Source organism: Phytophthora sojae, assembly GCF_000149755.1.
Source record: "Phytophthora sojae unplaced genomic scaffold PHYSOscaffold_5, whole genome shotgun sequence".
NCBI classification, from domain to species: Eukaryota; Oomycota; class Peronosporomycetes; order Peronosporales; family Peronosporaceae; genus Phytophthora; species Phytophthora sojae.
Window position 1 is genome coordinate 2,770,593 of NW_009258119.1, and position 25,270 is coordinate 2,795,862.

At 56.8% G+C, this 25,270-nt stretch overlaps 8 protein-coding genes across 8 annotated transcripts; 5 read left to right on the top strand and 3 right to left on the bottom strand.

The window, feature by feature from the left end:
* Positions 1-901: 901 nt before the first annotated feature.
* Positions 902-1,789, top strand: PHYSODRAFT_506271 (hypothetical protein; the record flags this gene model as incomplete). Its single annotated transcript, XM_009530641.1, has 1 exon — positions 902-1,789. A coding segment is annotated over one exon (888 nt), but the record flags the coding sequence as incomplete, so codon positions are not given.
* A 2,270-nt stretch (positions 1,790-4,059) lies between these two features.
* Positions 4,060-5,400, top strand: PHYSODRAFT_508021 (hypothetical protein; the record flags this gene model as incomplete). The annotated part of the gene is made up of 2 exons (XM_009530642.1): positions 4,060-4,170; positions 4,249-5,400. 2 exons carry the CDS (start codon positions 4,060-4,062, stop codon positions 5,398-5,400), a joined length of 1,263 nt encoding a protein of 420 aa, XP_009528937.1.
* A 1,140-nt stretch (positions 5,401-6,540) lies between these two features.
* Positions 6,541-7,419, top strand: PHYSODRAFT_505857 (hypothetical protein; the record flags this gene model as incomplete). The annotated part of the gene is made up of 1 exon (XM_009530643.1): positions 6,541-7,419. One exon carries the CDS (start codon positions 6,541-6,543, stop codon positions 7,417-7,419), a length of 879 nt encoding a protein of 292 aa, XP_009528938.1.
* Positions 7,420-7,476: 57 nt separating this feature from the next.
* Positions 7,477-10,929, bottom strand: PHYSODRAFT_507674 (hypothetical protein; the record flags this gene model as incomplete). Its single annotated transcript, XM_009530644.1, has 1 exon — positions 7,477-10,929. The coding sequence occupies one exon, from the start codon at positions 10,927-10,929 to the stop codon at positions 7,477-7,479; it is 3,453 nt and encodes a 1,150-aa protein (XP_009528939.1).
* Positions 10,930-11,174: 245 nt separating this feature from the next.
* On the bottom strand, positions 11,175-12,860 carry PHYSODRAFT_333464 (hypothetical protein; the record flags this gene model as incomplete). The annotated part of the gene is made up of 1 exon (XM_009530645.1): positions 11,175-12,860. One exon carries the CDS (start codon positions 12,858-12,860, stop codon positions 11,175-11,177), a length of 1,686 nt encoding a protein of 561 aa, XP_009528940.1.
* A 494-nt stretch (positions 12,861-13,354) lies between these two features.
* PHYSODRAFT_333465 (hypothetical protein) lies at positions 13,355-13,753 on the top strand (the record flags this gene model as incomplete). The annotated part of the gene is made up of 1 exon (XM_009530646.1): positions 13,355-13,753. One exon carries the CDS (start codon positions 13,355-13,357, stop codon positions 13,751-13,753), a length of 399 nt encoding a protein of 132 aa, XP_009528941.1.
* Positions 13,754-16,329: 2,576 nt separating this feature from the next.
* PHYSODRAFT_561117 (hypothetical protein) lies at positions 16,330-17,430 on the top strand (the record flags this gene model as incomplete). The annotated part of the gene is made up of 2 exons (XM_009530647.1): positions 16,330-17,338; positions 17,407-17,430. The coding sequence occupies one exon, from the start codon at positions 16,330-16,332 to the stop codon at positions 17,317-17,319; it is 990 nt and encodes a 329-aa protein (XP_009528942.1). The 3' UTR covers positions 17,320-17,338; positions 17,407-17,430.
* Positions 17,431-17,512: 82 nt separating this feature from the next.
* Positions 17,513-25,269, bottom strand: PHYSODRAFT_333467 (hypothetical protein; the record flags this gene model as incomplete). Its single annotated transcript, XM_009530648.1, has 4 exons — positions 17,513-17,778; positions 18,538-19,022; positions 23,230-23,291; positions 23,365-25,269. The coding sequence occupies 4 exons, from the start codon at positions 25,267-25,269 to the stop codon at positions 17,513-17,515; spliced, it is 2,718 nt and encodes a 905-aa protein (XP_009528943.1).
* Between the last annotated feature and the right edge of the window lies 1 nt (position 25,270).

The window sequence follows — 25,270 nt, forward strand, 5'->3', positions numbered from 1 at the left end:
ATTGGCAACATTGCGGCTCGTGAACGTGCAATACAGCACATGTAGCTCCGTTGGCATCGCGCCTAGACGAGTACCCGTGGCCCCCACAAGTCGTGGAGGGTGAACGCGGGTGGATATTTCGTGCAGCAGCGACCTGAGCGCGGTCGAGGTGACCCAACTTCGACATTGAAGAGACGGAAATGGACGGTGCTGTCAGATGCTGAGCACACGCGGTGGCAAGGCAACCAGAAGCTGTCGCGGCTCAATGCCTGCCACCCCAGAGCTCCGGCTCAGTATTGTCGCCACCAAAATATCGGCGGCTTGGGGTGGACACTTTGCGTCCACTACAGTACCACGACTACGAATTCATGGGCTTGGACAGGTCTCACTTAGCGTCGGGCAGTAGCACCGCCACCAGTGCTGCCAAGGGGAGAATCCATTTTTTCGCGTAGGCACGCGAACGCTTTGGTGGTTGTCGGCCATTTAGCGTTGGGGCCCACCCGCGACAGTTGCATCGGAGTGCGCGGAGCGACTTGTGGCCGAATTGAGCCACGACAAGCCCCGAGCTCGTCGAAAGCCACACACCGAGACTGGAACTTGCCTGCTGGTGTCTCGATTGAGTTTATTGCGCAGTGGCAGAGGCACCACATGGCTCAAGGACGATCACCATCCAGGAGCCCGTTGTCGGCAGTATTGGCAATACTGTATTGCGCTTCGGGGTAAACAGGCCGAGCACTGCCGCCCCACGTGGCCGGAACGAACTCAAATTGCCAAGCCCTGGACGCAACAGCTTGCTCGAGTGAGCGCATGTGTCGCACCGAACGTCCAAAGGTTGCAGCCAGCGGTGCAGGTCGGACGCCAAGCTCATTCATTACACAACCTTCACGCTAGCGCTCAAAGGTGGAGAAGAATCGACACAACGATGAAGTTCCCGTTGTCACGCGCACCCTTCGGTGCCTACCCGTCGCTATCCGCAGCACAAACGGAGCGGATCGAGCTAATTGTTCAGCAGACTTTAGCAGAGACCCTAGCAGAGTACGAATCGCACCAGCACAAGCAGCGGCGGCTGCTACCCCGATCACACTACAAGGCCGTCAAGAAGGTGGAGAACCTCATCTGCTACCGCCAGCGATCGGGAGTCGCACCCGAGTCAATGCTGACCCCTGTATCACGCCCCAGCCCAGTCCGCACCAACACATTGTCACGAACATCGACGACGGCCTCATTCGCGTCCGCCACCGACGGCGACACGACCTGGCGCATTCCGAAGCTGGTGACGGTTGGCACAATGGTCGGGACGCTGGAGGACGTGATGCACGGATTGCTCGCTACGGACGCGACCTCGACCTTCATTCGGGCCTCGTACACCAACGAGGAGCTGCTGGACGCTGAGCTGCTTCACCGCATCAAGTCGCCCACGCCCGAGAGGCCGTTCCAGTTCTGCGGCATCAAGTGGCACGTGCTGGAGCTGACCAAGATCACCTCTAAGCGCGACTTTGTGTTTGTCGAGGCATCCGGAGTCCTCGACCGCCCCAACGGCGAGCGCTTGGGTTACCACATCATGCACTCCGTTGACCTTCCTGGTCTCGGCGAACTGCCGGAGCAGTACCAAGTGCAGCGAGGTCGCATCGTATCTTGCCACCTCTTCCGGCAGCTCCAGAACAACACGGTTGATGTGTACATGAAAGGCCTGGTGGACCCGAGCGGCCACATGCCTGCGGCCGTGGCCGTTGCGTCTACAGTTGGTGCGCTACTGAAGCTCGGCCAAGCCGTCGAGTGCTCGCACAGTAAGAAGCTCGAGTACTTGCTGGAGCAGGAGCAGCTGAAGAGCGTGGGCGCATCGGACAGAACCAACGCGATCGGCCGAACCAGCGGCTCCTTCCGGTCTCTGAAAGCCAACGGGTCCTCCGCACCCTGCGGCGTCTGCTCCACCACGCTGCACGTGTTCCGCAGCGTCGCTCACTGCGAGCTGTGCACCAAAGCAGTTTGCTCTCGGTGTCGCGTGACCAGGCGTCTGAGCTTCCGAGTCGCCCGTCCGAAGGAGCTCAAGCAGAAGAACACCGTATTCTGCACAACATGTATCTCCAGGGGCTCTGCGTACAGTGCCGTCGAAGTTGCTCGCGCCGAGGTGAGTGCACAAGCCTCGGCGAAGAAGACGAACCTGGCCAGTCTCAACTCGTTCACTTCTAGCCAGCCCCGGCGGATCCTGGTCAACTCAACCCGCTCCAGCAAATACACTGTGCTGACCTCGTCCAACTACTCGCGACTGGAGACGTCTGCGGAGGAGGACGAAGAGGAGGCCCAGCGACCCAGCTTGAGCAGCGGCGCCAACAGAGTGCGGAGGCGGTCGCTGACCCACCCGGCCGTATCGAACGACAAGGCTGTGGGCGAGAAGCTGGCGGACCTGGACCTCACCATCAGTCTGAGCGTCGTGAGCTCCAGCAGCGACTACTTGGACGAGGACTTCTACGAGAGTGAGGCGGGGCGACGGAAGACGCAGCCGCCAAGCGCGTTCTCGGACCTGCCTGAGTGCGAGCCCGTGGACCCGCTTGCGAGCTCCATGCCGCCCAAGCCCAACGCGCCGGCGATGAACAGCCAACTGCGGCGGCAGCGCGAGCTCATGCGGCGCATGGAGGAGCTGCGGCAGAACGCCGAGAGCGTCTACCAACTCACGTGGCGCAACACGCAGTCCATGCAGCTGCAGTCGCAGTCCGTGTGCGGCTCCACGGCCGACACGGATTTGGAATTGGACTAAGTAGTAGTAGGACGCCCTCGAAGGCAGGGGCGCCCGCAGTATTGCAGTAAGCGTAAGCGCTATAACACGGAAGTTAGACGATCAAGGCTAAAGATGAAGACTGCATCGTACTCGTCGCGCGTTGCACGCAAAGACGACGACAGACACCAAGATGTTCATGTGTATCCGCCAGAGCCGGCACCGAGGCGTTCTCCTCCGCCATGTGGCCAGGTGCGGCGAGAATCCATTCGTGCGATGAATGGATTCTCGCCGCACCGGCCAAAGACGGAGGGGAGGGGCGCTGACTCGAGACCACCACCACCAAGGCCAACGGCGCTCGGTCTCCGTTTGCGTTGGCAGCGTCGCAGCTACGTCAGGGCCGGCCCTCGGTCCGCCCTCGCTCAAAGATGGGCTCGCAGCAGACCTGCCCTTCTGAACGCCATCCAAGCGCAGAATCCGTGCTCGAAAGACCGCAACACGCGCGAATCCAGCGCCTTCGCTAGCACAGCGACAGCCGACGCAGACGCCGCGCAGTCTTTCGGTCTCGTCCCACTCGTGAGCGCAACTCCCATAGCCAGCCAGCAATCACGTCCGCAGACGCGAGACATTGAAGGCCAAGCGGCAACGGAGAAGATGAAGCCTCCACTACAGAAGCAAGCAGCAGCGCCATTTGAGCTGGCACATTGGCAGTCTTGATCGGCATCTATTCATTCCTACCCAAGCAGCAGCTAGGACTTCGACGCCATTGCATCCTTCGAGCGACAACTTCAACTGTGCTGCGTCTCCGGCTGTTTGAGGCATAGTGAGCTCCTGTTGTAAACACGTACCCCCCCCCCCCCGATCTGGTTGACGCCACTCACTCGCGAATCCGCCGCCTGTCGCGCAAGTCGAAGTTCCATCCCAGCAAGTCGAAGTTCCATCCCAGCGTAGGGCGGACCATGAAGAAGAGGTTCCCGCTGTCTCGCGAGGCCTTCCCGAGCGTGCCCATGCCCGCGGAGCAGCAGGACGCACTGGAGGCGCTCGCGGAGCAGCAACTGGCGCTGGCCGAGTTCCAGCTCGACCAGCACGTGACTCGGGACAACCGCGTCGTGGACAAACGACGCTGGAAGCCGCTCAAGACGCGGGAGCGCGTCACGGTCTTCCGCGAGCGCTCGAGCGCGGCCTTCCACCGCCAATGCCACAGCCGCAGCCAGGGGCCCACGGTCTCAGCTGGAGGTTCTCCACACTTGCTGGGCCCTCAGAACGAGGAGGACTGGCCGCTGCCGCAGCTGCTGGCGGTTGGCACTCTAGAGGGGACGTTGGAGGACGTCGTGTACGGCATCCACACGCCCACCGCCGCCCACGTGATGACCAAGGCGGTCATCTCGGACGACGAAGTGGTGGACGCGCAGGTCCTCCACGAGCTGCGCGGACCCACCATCGCGCACCCGTTCCGCTTCTTGGGCGTGAAGTGGCTCGTCAAGGCGCACCCGCCCGCCATGGGCGCCGTCGTGTTGCCCCGCGACATTGTGTACATTGAGCACGTGGGCATCAAGAGCCGGCCGGACGGCTCCAAGCTCGGCCACTTCCTCATCCACTCGGTGATGCTACCGCAGTACCCGGAGCTGCGGCGCGAGCTGGGCCTTGTGCGGGCCCGAGTGTCCTCCTGCGTGCTGCTGCAACAGCGAGAAGGGGACCCAAATCAGGTGGACGTCTTCATGACGGGACGAGTGTCCGCCCAGGGGCGAGTGCTGGACAGTCTCGCGCTGCTGTCCACGGCCAATGGACTCACGTACTTCTGGAAGGCAGGCGTCTGCGCGCAGCGTCGCAAGTTGGCCTGGAGACTGCAACACAAGCGCAAGCTGCCGCCGACGGGGGCGGTGGTGCCACCGGAGCAGTGTCCGCTATGCACGAAGGGTCTGGAGCGAGCCTTCAGCTCCCCGACGCGGTGCGAAATGTGCGGCGTCCGCATGTGCGCGCGCTGCAGCGTGAGCCAGAAGCTGCTGTTCCCGGGGGCGTTCGGCAGCAAAGAGACTCACGCGGTCACGGTGGAGCTCTGCCCGCCCTGCATCACGCGCACGACTGAAGAGGACGCGATGGCCATCGCTCGGCAGGAGATCCGAGCTGGACAGTACGGCGCGCTTAAGTCCCCCAGAGGCGTCACGCAGCGCAACCGCGCGTTCAACGTCGTCAAGCCTCGTCGCCGCAGAGTGGACTTCTCCGCTTCGGCTGGCCCGCCGGTGTCGACAAACCCGCTGCGTAGACAACCGAGGCCGGACTTTGCTGCTTCTGCTGGACCTGCGCGGACTAGAGGCGACGAGAGCGAAGATGACAGTGAAACAGTGACGCGGCAGTCGCTGCAGGCCCTGGACAACTTGCTAGAGAACTCCAAGGGGCCCAACGACCAGCAGGAGGACGTTCTCACAGGAAGTGAAGGTGAGCCGAGCTATCCCGTGACGCCGAAGCAAGCGCCGATGACGCTCGCAGACCTCGAAGGCCCCGACAGTGGCGACAAAGTTCCAGCACAATCTATTCCACAAGCACCGGCCAAGAGCAGCTCAACTCCACTCTGGAAGAGAATGTCAGCGCTGCAAGTGATGGCCGAGTCCACCTACCGCTACACCAAGAAGACGACGGAGAAGACGCTGCACTTGAGTCCCAGCGGTTGCTCGCCAACGTACACATCATCTCCGCCAACCAGACCCTGAGGCAGAAGAGCTCAGGACTGACAACTTGTGGGCATTGAAGAGACCAAATATCCACGAGTTACTATCTATCCACACAACACTGAAGTGAATAAAGAGAATTGAGCATTTTACTGCATTCAAGCTCCAGTCATCTTGCGGAAGCGGAAATCGAGTGATAAATCCTCTTAATAATATCGCTGCAAACACTAGTTGGGTCTTGCTGGGGCCCCTCATCTTCATTCGAAAACCAGAAACCATTAAACCTTCATCTCTAGGAAGCAGCCGCTCCACATGACAAAACGTGAAATGCCCCTTCCAGTCGGCTCAACATGAAAGTCGCTGGTATGAAACAAACGACATTCCTCTTCATCTCACGGAAACCCATGATCGCATTGACCAAGGACAGCAGAAGTGCTTCACTCCCTGGTTCGGAACGTGATGAATCGAGACACCTGGTCAGTCGCAGTGCAAACCAAGTTGCTCAGCCTCCGTCTCAAAAACGGCATTCATAGCCCGTCTGTCAAGAGCTTGCGTCTGCAACCGCTTTGCGATGAACTCCGGTGTGTTTGCATTTCCCTTGAAATACAGCCATTCTCGTTTCGACTCGCTGGCCCCGACACCACGAGCCCCACCTCCACGACGATGGAGCTTCCCACTCTCGGCTCGATCCTCAGTTTCCTGGGCGACCTGTACAGCAAATACGAAGTGCTGGATGACAGCAACGAGCTCTGCAAGAGCTTGCACGAGCGTCTGAGGAGGTTCCTAGACATGCTGAGCACCATCGACCCTGCCACCATCGAGGCCAACGGCCTCCTGTCGAGCCTCAGCAAACTCGTCAACGAGTTCTCCGCTGCTGTCAACGAGTACGCGGATCTCGACTGCGTCTCGCGCTGGCTCAGACCCAACACGTTCCCGGACAACGTCAAGGTCTTCAACGAACGACTCGATGGTTTGTGCCTCATGGGGCTCAAAGAAGCGACCAACCTCCTCGAATGGCGCAGCAAGTACGAGCAGGACGTGGCGAATGCGCTATCGTCGTCGACCCACGGACTGCGCGACAAGATCCGGAAGGCCCTGGACGACGACAACAAGTGGCCGTCAAGCAAGATCGAGGAGCTCGTGCTGTTCGTGAAGCGAGACCTGCCCGAGTCGCCCGTGTCCATGCGTCACAAGCGCCAGCAGTTGATCCTCGAGGTGGCCGAAGAGCATTTCCTGTCTGGGAAGAAGCTGGACAAGCCCCCGTCCTGGTTGATCGCCGCCAACGAACTCTCCTCCTACACTGAGGCCATCGCCAAGTCCGAGTTCGCGGAGATCGTAGTGCGCAAGTGGCAGGGCGCCCAGGTCGCAGTCAAGAAGCTCGTGGTCGCTGTGGACACCAACCCGGTCTTTGAGAAGCAGTTCACCGTGTGGCGGACGCTGCTGCACCCGAACGTGGCTCAGCTCTACGGGGTTGGGACGGATCGTGGCGCTCCCTTCTTCGTCTACGAGTACGCGAGCAAGCAGAGTCTGGATCGCTGTTGGGGCCAGTTGACGCCCAAAGAACTGTGGGGGGTTCTACTCCAGGCGTCCTCGGGGCTGCTCTACCTGCACAGTAGGAAGGTCGTCCACGGGAACCTCAGCAGCTCCAAGATCCTCATCAACGACCACGGTCACGTCAAGTTGTTCGGCTTCGGCGCGTCCTACGTCCGCGAGGACAACCAGAGCAGCAGCACGTCGCCTGGAAAGAGAGAGGAGTTCGCAGCCCCGGAGTGTATCGGAATCGGAGCGGATGGCAACGCTGATGACGTCCACAGTCCTGGCTTTGAGAGTGACGTCTACACCTTTGGCTTGACCATCATGGAGGCGGTCGGGAGGAAAAGCCCCTTCCAGGGCATGGAGCTGAGGGATATCCGCAAGATGAAGGAGAGCAACCGGGTGCAGCGACCGGAGGGCATGAAGAAGGACGCGTGGCGACTCGTGCAGCGAATGTGCGACCGCAACCCGAAGGAAAGAGTCTCGCTGGCGCTCGTAGCGTACGAACTCGAGAAGTTGGCGCAGTAGATTGGTCGCAACCCCACTCAGCGACTCTATGCTAAGGAATTCAAATACACTTACGTGTTACTCTTGGTTGTTTGATGGAGTATCATCGATCGACACCGATAGTACAAACAATGACTGCGGGTTGTTTGTTGCTGGGGCTTGTCCTGGATCGTTGGCACTCTCATCACTGACGATGTTGGACTCGGCTGTGACTCGAACGAGTGCCGGACTACCTGCCAATCGCCTGAAGAACGTCATCAATGGTTCAACTACCAGTCGAGGCCCAGTTTGGGCTGAGCCCCCACTGCTGTCACTCTCGCCAATCCACGACGCCCAGGGACTCGCGTTCGGAGGCGACAATGGGAGCACAGCCAGCATCACCAACAGCAGCTGAAACTTCTCGAACGAGATCACCTCCGTGTGTGCGCTGCCAGAGATCCAGTTGACCGCTTCCAGTAAGAAATGCAGGGCAGGCAGACCGGCACCAAGAGTCAACAGGTTGAAGTCGCTCGCAAACATCGCTAGCCCTCGGAACGTGAGCATGACCAGTCGACGAGGAGCTGCCGCCTTGGGGGTTGACACAATGGGAACACCACCGTCCGCGTCTGCGTGAAGCTCGCGTCGAGAGTAGTGGCGATGCAGCAGTTGGATCGCAGCTCGGTTGGCGGCTAGAAGTTGTCGTGCAGCAGCTGCAGTTGGCTCTTGAGATCCCGTCAGCTGGAGGTCGAGCTCCTTGCAGCGGCGGATCTGCGTCAGAAGTCGAGCGCCAAGCCGCAGCGATAGAGGCACCAGGAACCGAAGCATGAACCACTCCTCGTCGTCGTCGATCTCGGGGTCTTCTCCGCCTGCTTGCTGCATCGACTGCTCCGCTTGGGCCACTACGCGTTCTCGGACGATGAGCATGGCGGCTGTAAACCCACTGAGACTCAAGTGAGTGTCTGCACCAGCGGCTAGAGGCGCTGCCTGGCGATGCGCCATCCTCGACGCGTTGGTCGGCGAGCCTTCTTGAGCCATTGTTCGTTCGGCCTGAGAGAAGATGAGGTCCGTCACGTGAAGTTTAAGCGGAGGTGCGTTGGCTCCCGCAGTATGAGACGCCACTAGAGAAGACGCCGACGTTGTGGACGCTGGAGCGCCACCAGGAATCACGTTCATATCACGCAACACGACGCGGAATTGGCTCTTGCTCATGCCTCGTTGGTGGACAGGGTCCACCAGCGCCACGTAGTAGTGGAAGAGGCAATTACTCAAGCGCTTCTCGGTCGTGAGCACCTGCAGATCCCGGACGCCGCGCAGCTTCAAGTATGTGCTCAGGAACATGTCAAGGGCTGGTTCGTTAGCGCAGATTTCCTCCAGTCGCGCCTCAGCTCCTCCCTCTTCATCACTTGGCTCTTCATCGTTAGGGTCTTCATTGTCGTCTTCGTTCTCGTTCAGTGCCTCGCTTAGACTCGATTGCCTCTTGCCCTTCCCGTTGAGCACCTTGGCGGTTGTCTTCGCAGCCTGACGGTTGTGTGTCGTCACTTTCATCATCATCGACTGCTTCTTGCGACGCACAAACGAGGAACGGGGGAGCAACTGAGCCAGTCGAGCCTGCTCCTCACGCTTGGCAATGTCTTCTCGACGCTGACGCACATGGAACCTTGCTTGGAGTAAAGTCTGCTCATGAGCCTCAAGTTGCCTCCGCTTCTCCCGAGCGATTGCGGCTGCGAGGGCTGACCGAGACTTGTCCAGTCCTTCCCACACCCGTGACGCTTCTTGAGACGTCCGCGCGCCAGCAGCGTTCGCGAGTTCTCGCACTGCGTCAGGCTCTTCCCACTGCGACTGGCCTGTGCGAGTGTTCTTGTAGTAGATCGCGCGTGACACGGGGTCTTGCACTGCAGTCCACTCGGTTTCCTTGCTGGTTACGACGCACACTGTCTGCTTCTTCTTCTTAACCCACACGTACTCTTCGTTCCCATCGTCCACTTCACCCGCGCTCTCCGAGTACGTCTCGTATTGCTGCTGGGTGTTGGTCGCTGAGCTTTGGGCCTGCTGTGGCTGTAGAGAGGCATCGAACCCGGGCGGGACTTCCCACTGACACTTGCCCGTGAGGTTGTTGTAGTAGAACGCTTGGCCGCTGTCGTTGTCCAAGCACTGGACCCAGTCGGTGGTCGCGCCCTCAGCTTTTACGTCGCTGTAGTTGTTGTCTCCGCTGTCTGCGGCGTTGGCAGGGGCGAGCCAGGAGGTTCCTGCACTCGCTGCCAGTTCCCTTTCCGCTTGTGCCAGCAGCTCTTCGCATTCTGGATGCTTGTTCGCAGCAGCCAAATCCTTCGGGCTCATGCCTTTGGCGTTGTTCGTCAGCGGGTCAGCTCCGTAGCGCAGTAGAACCGCCAGAGAAGCAGTGCTGCCGTTGCACGCCGCTGCGTGGATAGCTCGGTCACCACGTTGGTCCTCCAGCTCCAGCATCCAGGAGCGAGACTGGTTGTTCCAAGCGCACAGGAACTCCACACAGGCGACGCGATTTCGAGCACAGGCGACGAAGAGGGGGGATCGACCCAGCTTGTCTCCTTGAAGGAGATCGTCACCGAAGGCTAGCAGCGCCTCAAGACACTCGGGCGTAGCCGCCAGATGCGACGGCTTGAAGCCTTTGGCGTTGCGTCCGTGAGGGTCGGCGCCAGCGTCTAGCAGTAGCTGCAAGCACTGATGCCAGCCAAAGAAGCAGCACACGTGCACGGGCGTATCCATCTGACGATCCGCCGTGTTCAGCCACAGCCGACGCACACGCGCCAACAACGCGCAGCACTCCAGTCGGTTCGCCGCGCACACGTAGAACAATGGCGTCCGCTGCTTTTTGTCAAGCCACGTCGACTTCTTCTTCTTGCCTTGATCGTCTGCACTCTCCGCCTCGACGTCAGCCTTCTGGAGCAGCAGTTCTAGACACGTGACGTGCCCAGTGTACGCAGCGCAGTGCATCGGCGGCATCTCTCGACTCTTGCTGCACTGCGCGCACACTTGCGGCGCTTGTTGAGTAGAAATTGCTTCTTCCCTCTCGGGCGTAGTGAGCAACGCAGTCAGGCGAAGTGTCGAGTCGGGAGAAGCAGCTTCTGCGTTTCGAGCGGTGGGGCTCCCAGGCAGAGGGGCGAGCTTGTGCGCTCGAGCTGCTGGTCGCGGCTCCATGGACGACGCGGAGCTCGCCTCTGCGGACGGAACCTTCTCCAGATACTTGGCCTCAAGTGAGCTGAGAGCCGAGTGCGATTCGATCCGGTACATGCGTCCCTCCTTGGCTGGACCCTGGTGGTCACCATCTCGCGAAGCTTGATCGTCCGTGTCGCTACCAGAAACGGACTCGTCATCCTCCCCGTCCGCCACCTTCCCGTCGATGAGTTCGTCGGAGAATAATTGCTCCGTTGATATGTCGTGCGACAGCCTCGCCACCAGCTTCCGCCTCGCCTTCTTCTCAGCCGCTGTAGACTCCGGAGTTGCAGAGGTAGAGTCGCCGGCCTTGACGCTGCCGTCCGTGTCGCCCACGTACACCCTCGATGACTTCTTCACCATGCTCCCAGGTTGGTCCAATGCTGCTAGCTAGCCCCTCCAAAGCGTCGTAGTGGCCTCCAGACACGAAACCTTCAGCAACGGTTAAAGTGGTCAATGCATCCTAATACACCACCAGGAGATACTTTCAAGACGGTAGAACGCCTTCACCTTTCATTGATTTGCACCGAGTTCTGTGAGTACATCAACACTGGGAAAGATCCGTCAAAATCCACGCTACATAATGGCAAAACCCGAGGTGCCGGACGTTAAGTGGACACGACGTGCAGCCAGTCGTTCGGCGCGAGCGAGATGGTGTGCTTGAGCTCCTCCACCACGTTGTCGCGGATCTCCGGCCGCGAGAGCATGAGCTGGCGCGCGCTTTCCAGCACGTCCGAGGCGTTCCAGAGCAAGATGCCCATGATCTTGTTGCCCTTGAGGTAGTACACGACGCCGCGCTCGTAGGGCATTCCTCGGCCACCGTTGGAGCCGGCACTGATGTTGGGCGGCTGCACCCAGACGCCCACCGTGCGCAGCGAAGAGTCCACCTCGCCGATTCCCTCAATAAGTACGCCTACACCAGTGAGGTGGCTGCGGAACAGAGGCTGGTGTCGGTACGTCTTCATCTTGCCGGCGCCGCGCAGAGATCTGGCCATGTTGCGCCCCGCTGTGAGGCCGCTGTTCACTGCGTGGTCGTATCGGTCGACTCGCCGTCTGCCCAAGTACGGGTCGTAGTAGCTGGCGGCGTTGCCAGCGACAAAGAGGCCCGACACAGCCTCCAGCTGCGCGTTCACGACCAGTCCGCCGTTCTTCTCGTCGCGCTCGAGGCCTCCGCCAGCGCGCGTGGCCCGCCCCATCCGCAGCGTCGGGGACGGGTCCGTGTGGGTCGAGGCCAGCACCACATAGTCCGCGTCCAGCGCCGCCTCGGGCTTGTCCTTGCCCAGCACGCCGACGGTCACGCCGCTATCGCTCTCGTTGTCGTCGTCGTCCACGCTCGGCCGCAGACTCGTGACCAGCCTGTCAGGAACCACCTCGACGCCCGCGCGGCTCAGGCGGCGCGCCAACTCGTCCGCCAGATACGGCGGCAGCGTGCGCGCGGCGGGCGCGTGCTCCACGAACACGAGCTTGGTCTTGAGGTGGTCGTTGCGCTCGTCCGTGGCCAGCGCGCAGGCCACCTCGCAGCCCAGGAAGCCCGCGCCGATGACCAGCACGCTCTGCACGCCGCAACCTCCTTCCTCGGAGCCGCCGGCCGCCAGCTGGTCCAGCCGCGCGAAGTCCGCGCGCGTCGTGCACGTGTTGACGCGGTCCTTGAGCGCGTACGAGACGCGGTCGCTGTCCAGCACGTAGAAGTGGCGCGGCCGGCCGGCCGACGCGATGAGGCAGCGCTCGTAGCGCACCTCGGTGCCGTCGCCCAGCAGCACGCGGTTCTTCTCCACGTCGAACTCGAGCGGCCGCTTGTCCAGCAGCAGCGTGAGTGGCGGCGAGCCGCTGGCGGGCGACGCGGAGGACGCCGCGTCCTCCTCGAAGCGCGCGCTCAGGTGGCGCCGCCACTCGTTGTAGCTCTCCAGCAGCGCGGGCGCCAGCGGCTCCTCCGCGTCCTCCTCGTCGTCGCTGTCGCCCGCGCTCGCTGCGTCCTTGGCGTGCGCGCCGAAGTCGAGGCGGGGCAGCGCGTTCTCGTCGCTGAGCACGAGGATGTCGGCGCTGGCGTCCTCCTGGCGGATGGCCTCGATGGCCGCGTTGGCCGCCGTGCCCGAGCCCACGATCACGTAGCTGTGGTGCTTGGTCTGCTTGCGGCGCGTGAAGCGGCGCGTCAGCCGCATCTTGTCGCCGCCCGGCGGGCCATCGGACGCGCGCTGCACGGGCTCGCAACGCGCGGAGGAGGCGGCGGCGGCGGGCGTAAGACCAACGGCCAGTGCCGCCGCAGGGGCCGACGCGCGCAGCCACGAGCGCCACATGGAGCAGGAGGAGGAGTGCGGTTGAAGGAGAGGAATGCTATCGAGAATATTTTCGTCAAGATTTTCGACCAATCCGCGGCGTTTTTGCGGATCGCCGGAATTTGGGAACTAAGTTGAAGTGAAGCAGCTGTCAGCAAACATCATCGTACTCATCAACCTCAAGCGTGACGACGCCTTTTAACCGATGCCACCGCTGGGTTGGGCCGAACCGCTCGGGAGCAACCCGGCGCAGGCCAACAAAGTCGACCAGCTCGGCTATTGTTGTGTTTGTAGCCAAGTTACCACAACTGACGATTTTGTGTGTACTGCTATACCACAACTAGTGCCGCGACCCGGGAGCAGGGTGGTTTGTTTTCGTTGGTACCAAGTCAACCAAGTTTCGAGTACTGAGCAAGATGGTCAAGGGAAGATCGTTGCCGAGCTAGGCCAGCCCAGCGACGGCTGGGGGTTCGCTTCACACGAAGCCGAACTCAGCTGGCGGAAGGATCGCCGACATGACGATGGAAGCGGTCCCAACCGTTCGGTTTGGCGACGACCGCACCCAAGACCGAGGAAGAGATGGAGATATTGGAGATTATGATGAAGAATGGAAGAAAGCCGAGTTGCTCAGCGGGGCAGCTGGGACAGCGGGTGTCTCGCCTCTCGCCGAGACCTGCCAACCAAGATCACTCCTCCTGAGAACCGCCGAGTTCGACGGCCTCCGTTCACGCAACCCTGTGCCCTCCACCAAAGGATGGACGACAGGGCACGGAGCGCTTTTACAGGTCGCCGAGAGCAAAGGCTTCTCGACTCAGCAATCAGTGCCCGGGACGTACGGGAACACCGGCTCGCAGCGGTGGCGAGACTTTCCTTCGTGCTTGGCGAGACTCGCGCCCAACCCGGGCCGACCTTAATCTCTTGGCGCTGCCAGCCGAGTACCCTACAAGCTATGCCTCTCGGGTACCGGCAGCAGACATAATCCGGCCCCGTGCAGGGACTTACCGGAACGTGTACACGTGCTTTAGGCCTAGCAAAATTCTGCTCTGTTGTTTGTTATCTCTGTCGGGCGCCCTGAAGGGGCGCCTCCACTATTACTAAGCTCCTATACAAATACCAAATGAAAGTGGGCGGTTTTGGATCTCGGCCGACTCTTCACCGAGCTCGGCGACGCTTGAGCTCGGCTAAGCCGGATAACATGTCCGGATAATCCCTTGAACTCGGCTGAGCCGGATACGGCGTGTCCGGATAACCTGGCGAACTCGGCTGAGCCGAATAAGATGTCCGGATAACCCAGTGAGCTCGGCGGAGCCGGATAAGGTGTCCAGATAACACGGCGAACTCGTCGGAGCGACCCTTGGACTCGACTGGGCGACTCCCGGACTCAATTGGACCCGGTTACCGTATCTGGATGGTACGTGGTGCCGTTTAGCCGAGCTCGGCGGCTTGAACTCCCCATGACCTCGGCTGAGCGTGTCCAGTGCCTTCCTGAACTCGACTGGGCCTTCATCACCGGGCCTGCCACGTGTCACCAGGTCGGGGCCGGTGTGCCTTGAGTTTCTGACACCATCAGCCGAGTTCAGCGGTTCATCAGCCCACTGAGCTCGGCGGACGGTCATCCCGCCGAGTAGTACTTGGCTCCTGGTACGTTGTTCCACTGCGGCCTTGATGTTCCCTACACCACACGTAAAACGGTACAATAAAACGAAGACGAAGTGAAGCTAAAAGTGTGTTTAAAGCTTAGTGTTTCTGAGGTTTTAGGCGGATAAGCCCGTTAATCTTCGCAGCAATGTTGTCCACGCAGCTCTTAAGGTCGAGAAGAGCTAAGTTGAGTTGCCGATCAACCTTACCCTCAACGCTGTCGTCCTTGATACCCCAGACCTCTTTGCGGAACTTAACCAAGACCCTCTTAGCGGTTTTGACCTGCTTGAGAAGATCCGATTACAATTTCGCACTTTTCTCCGCCTCGACCGGCGAGAAGAATAGATCGGTGTCAATAGCCGTTACAGGAGGAGGAGTCGGCGTAGACGTTGATGATACTTTAACGTCACGCGCTTTTTGGTGCTTCCTCTTACTGCTGTGGTTATGACCCTTTTTGTCCCGGGCCATGGATCGACTCCAAAGATCGAAAGAGGCAAGGGACTACTACCTGGTAGCCAGGGACCCTTATACTTCTACAATGTCCCGCGTTAGCAGACACAAAGCAGGCGCCCTGTTACTGAACCGACTTCTAGTAAGAGTACAACACAACCCCGAAGGTTAGGTACTATCCGGTCTAGGCGTGGGCCAAGCCCCAATGCGGTATTTCCACCAGCCCACGGCATGATGTACCCACTTCTTCGAAGTGTGCTCCCACAGAAAACTACACGTTCGCAACCTAGAGCGTCCCCACTATGTAGCTAGCTCCAATAGTCACAGGTAAACTCGCTTCGGAAGGTATCCCCACGAGCAACCTTGTCTTGAACTTGAACCAGAGCTTGACACGACAAGTGCTATTATGTCACACAAGCCGATGCGAAGACCCGAAGCTTGATGAGCGCAGTGGCGAGCGCTCGAAGAGCACTTGAGACGATGTTGGAAAGTTGAAAAGTGATTGATTGATCCGATAGTTTAGCGTCGGCGCGCCGCCGCCGCGCAACCAGTAGTTCTCGGCGACCAGGGCACTCAAACAAGTATCCAGGTCCCATCCTAAAGTCTATCAATCTCAAATCCTAGATCAATCTTTATCTACCAACGAAAAACTACTAATCCTATTCGTAGTTTGGCCAAAATTTGTGACTTGCGTCCCATAATCAAAAGTCCGGCTGGAAAACTTGATTGCTGCACATCTCAAGGATTTACAGCTAATGAGGTCGCGCGAATGTCCATGTTTACGCGTCCCATAATCAAGTTTACTTTTGACACCAGCCAATAGGATACCATATAATGAATACAAGCAATGCATCCCCGTATTACGCTGTCCAGCATAAACTGAAGTGCTGTGCAGCAGCACTTGACGTGGGAGCCCTCTACCATCTCATACGTCCAAGTCACACTCATAGTCTTATTAGGGTCAGCGTAGAGAAGTTCTTAAAATGGTACCATACCTCAAGAACAACTGGATGCCTAGATGCGTCCCCCATCAAGAATACGCTTCAGAAGTAGCTCGAAGACGCCTTCGTTCCGAATGAAGCATAGTCCAGAAGCACCAGTTTGAGTGTCCGATTTACTGGCCGATTTCACTCAAAAATTAACGAAAGACAGTGTGTCCTCCTCGTTGATGACTTTTCTCTTACTGACACTAGCTCTACGGTAGAGCCTCTACCTACACTAACGAGTTGATGGCTTCCAGAGACCTCCGAAGTGTTGGCCGCAAATACGCAGCCTTCATTTGGTTCCAGCCATATCAGGGGCCACGAATGAACCCATTGCGCACTTCCATCACCTTCACCTTCTTGCTCATTCTTCGATTCCCCTCGTCGGTCTCAAGTGTTCCAAGCCCCCCCCCCCTCCAATGCTGAACTTGTACCCGCCAGCCAACCACGCCGTGCACAACGGGGCGTTCCTCAACTTCTCGCCAGACATCGACCAGGCGTGTCAGGCCATCCACGAGGCCTGTCGGGGCCTGGGCACGGACGAGAAGACGCTCATCGCCGCCCTCGGCGCCAAGTCGGCGGACCAGCGCTACCTCGTCTCGGTGCGCTACCAGCAGCTCTACGGGAAGGAGCTGCGCAAAGTGCTCAAGTCCGAGACGTCGGGCGACTTCGGTCGCTTGCTGCAGCTCATCTCCCGCCCGCTCCCCGAGGGGGAGGCGTCGATTCTACGCAAAGCCACCAAGGGCTTCGGCACCAAGGAGAAGCTGCTCTACCCCGTTATCATGGGTAGAACCAACGTAGAACTAGCCATCTTGAAGAAAACCTACTTTGAAAAGTACGGCCGCGACCTGGGCTCGACGCTCGACGGCGAGCTGAGTGGGGACCTCAAGAAGGTGCTCCTGGCCGCGCTGCAGGCCCCACTGGAGCAGTTCAACCCGGCGCTGCACACGGCGCAGCGGGCGGAGGCCGACGCCGACGCGCTCTACAAGGCGGGCCAGGGCCGCCTGGGCACCGACGAGCGGACGTTCATTGGCATCTTGGTCTCTAGCCCGCCGCAGCATCTGCAGGCGGTGAACGCCTGGTACGTCAAGAAGCACAAGAACGACCTGGTTAAGGCCGTCAAGAAGGAGTTCGGAGGGGACGCGGAGGACGCGCTGCTGTTCCTCGTGCGCATGGCGCTGGAGCCGCTCGAGCTGCTCTCGGAGCTGTTCGAGAAGACGATGAAGGGCTTCGGCACCGACGAGGACGCGCTCAGTGCAGCGGTCGTGCGCTACCACCTGGTGCTGCAGGACATTAGAGCTGCGTACAAGAAGAAATTCGGCAAGGAGCTGCGCGACCGCATCCACGGGGAGGTGAGCGGCGACTACAGGAAGCTGCTGCTGGCGGTGTTCGACGCTCCCAACCACTAGGGCGGATGGAGGAGAAGGTGTAGCAAGACTTCATGTTTAATAGTCTGTGATTGGGTTCTAATCCGTTGTACGATCGATGTTTAGCAGGCGTCGGCGAGGGTCGACGTGGCGTAGATGTCGGACTGTCAGATCATGAAGGACGAGACTTTCTCGGCCATGTTTGAAGTCGCAAAGTCGATCACTCCCGATTCGTTCAAAAAATTGAAGTCGCAAAGTCGATCACCCCCGATTCGTTCAAAGCACCTGACGCATACTTCCCCTGACACTTCTTGGACCCCGTGTAGAAGACGATGCGAGCCCCAGACGGCAGGCCAGACCAATCTGCCGCGCGAATTTTGCCGTCCCAGCAGTTGCTGAGCGAGTAGCATCGCTGTACTGCCGTGGAGGAGAAGGCCTTCGTGGGATCAATAGGCCCGTTGCCGCTGTAGAGCCGCAGGTCCCATGCCCAACTTGCTGATGCTGATGCGGTCAATGCGATAAGCACGTTGTACAACCGCATTGTACTAGAGGTAGATAGAATTGATAGTGAAGATGGAGATGGAGTGCTGCTTGGGTATGGGCTCGTACGATCACGGGTCGAGCAACACCCAACGTTACTTGATCCAAGCTAACCACTTAAACAGGGTGTCGAACAAGTGGCTAGGAAGCTCTACTTGCATTGCGTACATTTATTTACAAGGAACTCGATTCCGGGAGAACGATAAAGCAAGAGATGAGTACTAGTACTCGTGCTATGACATAAGAACAACTCTTTGTTTTTTAATACATGTACCGCCCGTCGCGGACGAAGGTCAAGGCGATAAGGTTATGCAGACTTGCCGTTCGAAGCGTATTGCGGGGATGATGGTACGCTCGTACTCGCGTTCGCTAACAGCAGCAGAAGAGCAACCCCGAAGTCAACAGAGCCGCTCGCAGCAGCCAGCATTACAGTACAGTCTCCATCGCGCTGCGAGTGCCGATGCCAGCCACTTTATGAACGTATCGTTTTTGAGGGTGAACCTGTTTGTAGGAAAAGATGAACAAAGCTCCTGTGGGAACGGGAAAAGATAAACTGCGGAAATTCTCTATTGTCTTTCTCCACCAGTGCTTTATCGGTTAACGTTAGCCGAATGTTAGCCCTAACGTTTCTTCCGTCTGTAGGGATTATCAACCCTGTTCGTTTCTTATCGCCTGCTGGCCAAGCGATCTATGGGTACTGTCTAGTGTTCCTGTGAAGACGAGCGTATTCGTTGTAGCGTGGGCGGTATTTCTCTTTCTTTTCGACCTTCAGCAAGTCCCAGGCCCTCATAGAGGACACGTTTTCCTTCAGCCAGTTGTCGAAAATTTCTTGGCGGTAGCTCTCGTTATTCAGCATCTTGCTCTTGACCGGGATCCTGACGCCTCTTTCTTCTTCCTCGCTGTCATCGAGACCGTCCGCAAGTCTGTGGCCTCGCAGGAACCTCGTGCATTCGCCAGCGTTCGCCACCGACCGAGTCACCACACTGGAGACTGCCGCCTTGCCGGGGCCCGCTGACAAGGCGTTGCCACGTGCGAGCAGCGTGGCTGCAGTAACTACGAGCAGGACGAAGGAGAGACGCATTGTTGGTAGGTCTTGGATCAGCTTGAGCTTCTGCTCGACGAGGTGAATTTTGGAATGAGGCTGCTGAGCGTAAGAAGTCGATTTCTGGCCTTTCATCCGTAAGAACACGGTGATCGACAGATCTCTCACAGCAGCATAAGGGATAGATTGAGCTGTCTCTAGATACCTACACTGCAATAGGTCATGAAGGTTTATTTCGCAGAAATCGTAGTTTGCGTGAGTTGTTTAGGTACTTGGTTAGTGATCTGCCGTAAATTAAGCGGTCACCGGTCATTTGAACAACAGTTAATCTAATTCGTGTCACGCATGATACTAACGTAGAATACCGAATAGTGTCCGGTAAGGTATTAGAGTTCCCTGCGAATACAAGGACCCTATCTGGGGTACTGTATAAGAATACAGTACCCTCAAATACAGTCTCCCATAAATAAAGTACCGTGTCATCAAAACCACGAGTTGATGCGGTGCTGTGAATAATTCACTCAATAGCACTTCATTGTACCACGGTGCTGCGAGGTGGACAATTCTATGCCGTTCATTCAGCCCAACTTACTAGTAGTTGTCGCGGATTCGATGGCGTCTAGCGGCATCATTCGCCACGATGACAGAGACTAAAGAGCGGGGCGTCAGGTTCCGGACAGCGTTGGGAGTCCCAACTTGGGACCAAGAGTATCAGGGAGTGTGGACCCCAGCGACTGGCTTACATGTTTAGTTTAACTTTTGCTCAGGTACATTACACTGGCTTATTATTAGTGGGCAAAACGCACGGAGCCAGGTTTCGCCAATCTTTAGCCGGGTCTGCTGGGGACGAGCAAATTGCTGGAGGGTACGGCAGCGGTGAAGAATCTGTCGCTCGATTATTCTGACGAAGTGTGAACGAATCTCGGCCGCTTTATTGCGGAACACCAACGAGTTTTCGCTCTTCGTCCATAAACATTGTTGCGGGTGCTCAAAGGCTACTTCATGGTCCACCTCAACCATCTAGCTACCAAGTATAGACAATTCTATATTAGACTAGGAATCACAGGACACATAACGGCAATTTCTCTCTCTTCTGACGAAGTGTAGATCGAAGACTAGTCGCTGATTTGAACTGCAGCTAGCATCATTTGCTAATCCATATTGCTGGTGTTGATGGTAAATTACTTGTCTGCTCTCTTGCTGCATTTCAGTGATCGTCCTAAGAAGCCTCCTTCACTCTTGGGAACATAGTACCTTCGAATATAGTATCCTAGGTGCCTCTGTAGGGTACGGTATAACATTAGTAGATGGTATACTATTCGGTATTCTACGTTAATATCGTATCACAGTTCCTTTGTTGTGAGTTGTCAAACGTACTCATCTAAGTATATCTAACAGAAGCGAACGTTCTAAATGTTAGGGTTATTGTGGCTTTCATCCGTTTTGGCAAATCGGGTGGTCCAAGATCCGATATATCGGGTCCGATTTGCTGGAGGGCTCCGATTTAGCAGGTGGGGCTGAGGGAAGCAAACTATATCTGGCCCGACTTGCGTCTGGGGGCTGCGAGTTGCGAAGCAGGGGCCAGAAATGCCGCTTTTCGCCGGCAAAAAGGATCGCCGCGAAAACATGTCTGGGGCCCTCTCAGATCGAGGTTGTAGTGGCCGTAGATGATCACACAGGTGATTTAGCTGGCCATAGTGCTATGAAGTGGCTATATACAGTGTACTATAGTCCCCAATTTCTTGCCGTTCTAATGCGTCATGAGAGGTGAGGAGGTATGGCCAACTTGGAATGCCTCCCCTCTGAGCCTTATGCTACTAACTCAGGTCAGATATAGCTAAATTGGACTAACCGATCATGTCCATTTTATAAAAATCGGACTCCGAGATAACACGCCAAATCTCTGGAAAATGTGTTTCCATGTACAAAGAGTAGCGGCAATAAGAAAGGGTTCAACGATTAAAGTACTGAAGGTATATACAATAATCAAGTCAAATCAAATCTTGCGGAGCTTTAAACGTATTGACTTGACGAAATAAATGAAACACGTTAGGGACGTTATTATTATTTGGCCCGATTGACGATGGACTTCGACGCTACAGGCTCGTCGTACTCGTCTTCCTAAGACGCACGACCTTCAAATACACTGGCTGCGACTCACTACGACGCCCTGCTTGTCCATGGTCACCGCACATTACTGTAGCTACGTCTCGGCGGTGTGCTTGCTGAGCTTGTGCAAACCCAACATGTGCACGTAGGACAACACCTCCGCATCAACCTGCAGGCGCTCATGGTCTTCCTTAGCGGTAGTTTGCGAGGCAATGTGGGCGAGAAAATAAGTGTGACGGGAGCACTGGGGCGCTGAAGCACAACGGTCGTTGATGCACACGCAGTGGTTGAGCCACTGCGTGTACACGGAGCCACTGTGAAAAATGCGACTGCTGTGTGTGTGCCACATCACTTTGACAAACTCAGTACCTAAATAGAGGCCCTGTGTAATTCAATATTTATGTGTTGTCAGAACAAGTTGCTGACCCTTTCTTATTCTTTGTACTTGTATTGTAATAACCGGCCAAAATGCCCACCTGTAGCAACCGCTTATTAGATCTCAATCACCTAATTAATCAGAGTATAAAAAAATCAGGGTATAAATCGATTGTGATCCATATGCATCGCTAGGCTCCAGTAAAAGGTGGGCATTCTGCTCCAAACGCGTCTATATCGACTGGTTTCACATAAATCCATCGTACCCACTCACGTATGCATCGCAGGGACGCGATCGATTTACAAATCGATCGAGCTAAATCAGGGTGCTAATCAATCGATTTACGACCAAAATACAGGCGTCCCCGGCCTATTCGCCACAGTGGTACTAATGATGTTTGCGAATCAACAAGATTCACGCGGTCTGAACATAAATGAGTATGTACTGACTTACTACAAGCTTAGCTCAAGAATCGGTGGAGGTATTCCCGCAACGTGCCACTTGTCGCAGTAGGTATCGCTGTACACTCATCTAAATCAATATATTTGCAGAAGTAGCGCGCAAATCTTGGGAGCTTGTTGTACTTCCTGTGCAAGGTACATTAAAATATACAGCCGGGACTAGCCCGGGGACGCCTGTAGGCAAAAGAAGCGGTTTTCACACTTGCTTAGTACTACGTAGAAGTTTAGCCTCAACCATATGCCATAAATCAGGCTCTCGCATTGGCCAAAATAGAAATTCGCTTAGGAGAAAACTTCGCTTAGCCTAAGGACAGGAGCGATACGGTATACTCCAAGGTGCTGTCCTGTTTGTGAACCCGCTCTGGAGGAGATAAATGTCGGTGAAGCCAACATCGGTAACACCACCAAGTTATGGTGCAGGTCAGGTCTTGAAGGAGGCGGAGAACTTCGTGTGGATGTTGTATATCAAGGAGAGTGCTGTAGGCAGCTTCCTTGCATGTCCTTCATAAAAAAAAACTGATTGAAACTCGGTCTACTTAGAGCGCTGCGCGTTCATGGCGCAGATAGCTCGCTTGTTTTAAGCAATAAACAAACGGCGCCTCCTTTGTACCCGGTCAAGTTGCAAGTTTTTCAAACCAAGGTTCAAATGAACTTTCCATGCAGATTTTAATTTTAGGCTACGTTTTTCGGCGATTATCAAAAAAGGACCACACTGTTCACTAAGTCATGAAAAATGTTACATACGCCACGCAATCTGAGCTTACCAGCCACTTTGTTCAGCTGGTTGTTGCCTCCTCGACAGCTCACGCAAACCGTGTCTTTGTTGTTCACTGTGATTCAGGATTGGTAAAAGGATTTCTAATGTAATCGTGATGGCTTCGATTCTCGTTCTTTTCGCGATGAAAATATTTATTAGGCTCGAGCTGGATAGCAATTAAGTATACGACGCTTCCTCTATTATACATGTAATGAATGTACTTCGTAAGTAAATATACGTCGTGCTGAAGCGACTTGCACAGTTCTAAACTGTCGTTATACATGTATAACCAACGTTGAATGAAATCACGGCTTGCGTGCATTGTCAAGGCTACAACACGCAGTTGAATTAACTGGCTGGTCACCAGCCTGGTGAGCTGTGCATCAAATGTATGTATAATTGTCTGCCATTGCGTCCCCGTGTTGCCGATCCAACAAGAGCCAAACAAATTTCTACACCAGACCGTATCCACACAAAGCGCAGTGTACAGCACCGGAAGCCTTCCGGCGGAAGGTAAGACACAGAAGTATATGCACAGTGCTGGTACGTCATAGCACGAATGATGCGATGGAGACAGAGATCGAAGAAACAGCACCTACAGTTTAAGGAATGCATTAGGATTCTTGGTAACGTTCAGAGAATTGCTGATCAAGGTCACCAACCTTACGATCCGAAGGCATCGTCGCCTTCCTTGATCATCTTGAACTGGTATGAACCGCGTCCATCAAACTGGCAACGGATCGCAACACGTTAGCTTAAGACAAAATCCCCAATAATAATTCCGAGAATCACACGAACCCACCTGTAGGACGTATTCGTGATACTGCCAGAGCGACCGGCGGTGCGACACCGTGAAGAGCGTGATGTTCTGTTCGCGGCAGTAGCTGTACATGGCGCCTTCAACGTCCACGCTGACGGCTGACGTACATTCATCAAGAATGGCGAACTGGGGTTTGTGGTAGAACAACCGAGCCATGGCCAGTCGCTGCTTCTCACCGCCGGACAGCACGTCGGTCCAATCCTGTACAGCATCCCAGCCGCCCTCGCGCTCGACGAGGTGGGCGAGCTGAACTATATCCAGGAAGTGCATCAACTCGTCGTCGCCTCGACCACAGGCTTGCATGTCAGCGAGGGAGTGAGGGTAGATCACTTGGTCGCGGAGACTCCCCAACGTCAGATACGGGCGCTGGGGGATGTAAAAGAGTCCGTTCTGCTTTGGCTTGGTCAACCTGCCGCCACAGAGAGGCCACAACTCGCCCAGAACTCGGAACAGTGAGCTCTTGCCGCAGCCATTGGGACCTGCGACCACCACATTCATCCCCGTCGTGACCTTCAGATTGAGCGACGGCATCAACACCTCACCGTTTGGGGTGACAAGAGGCACGTCTTCGAACTGAATCACGTGGTCACGGTACTGCAGCACCCCACGACGTTGCAGCAGTTCCAACTTCACTGTAGCTGGACCAGTTTCAGTCTGATCGTCGTCCACTGACGCGTATTGGTCGCCGTTGAGACCAGCTAACACGTCGATAAACTCCGTGATGCGAGCTGTAAACCCGGCGAGTCGTGTGAGCTCTCGACCCGAGAGAACCAGTCGACCCGTTGCCTCTGCCAAGTTGATCATCATTTTTCCCGATCGGAAGTAGTATTCCATTTGCTCTGCATACGTCAAGCCTGCAAGCCGGACGTTGTTAGGATCCATGAACGGCTTGGACACGACGTAGTAGCCGACCACGATCGCCAGGTACTTAGCCACGACGGTATCCACAGCGCCCACTGCGGTTCGGCAGTGCTGACTCGACCGAATGCGATCGATGAGGACACGGAACGACTCGTCCAGGAGATTTTTCTCCCTCACATTGCCGTCGTAGAAGGCGATCTCCTCGCTGTGCGTTATCAGCCTTGAGTTCATGAATCGGAAAGTGCCTTCCGCTTGTTGCTCAGCGATGGTGAAGCGGCCCATCGGCTGCCTCAACCATGTCAGAAAGACCCCCGACGTCACCAGGTAACTCAACATGGTGATTGGAGCTTGGACTCCCACAGAAGACGTGAGTTTAGCAGCGTAGATGGCGATGTCCAGCAGCGGCTTGGACAGGTTCAGGTAGAGTTCCGTCACGGAGTTGCTGAACCGCTCGACGTCGACCGTCAGGAGCTGGTCGGCGTTCGATACCTGGGTACTGAGGTTGGCTACTTTGTAGTAGACGAAGCCTTTGAGGTATTGCGCGTACAGGTACGAGGTCAGTCGCGCCCGGAAGCGCAGACTAAGCTCCGACTGGCCGTACTTGAGCAGGCAGTTGATGCAGGACATGGGCAGCATGACGGCTATGAAGCGGCGCAGGTGGAGCAGGAAGTCCCGCTGCGAGCGAGAGACGATGGCCCGCTCGATGGACGTGAACAGGTGCAGCACCGCGATGTCGAAGGACGTCTTGGCCGCCAGCATGAGCGCCACCAAGGCTGCGAAGCCCACTTCAGCAGAGAACGGGCCGGGGACGAGCACGCGGAAGAGCCGAAGAAACCGACGGAAGAAGTCTCCGTTCACCGCCACGTTTCGCTGGGTGTTGGGAGCACTTCGCTTTCGCGCCACGAACGCCGAGTCTTGGTGGGATGTAGCGTTGGCCTTATGACGGCCGTGCTCACGGATTGCGATCGCTAGCGCGACCAACGCACCGACGCTGGAGACTGCACGCGCCTTGGACAAGACTGCCATC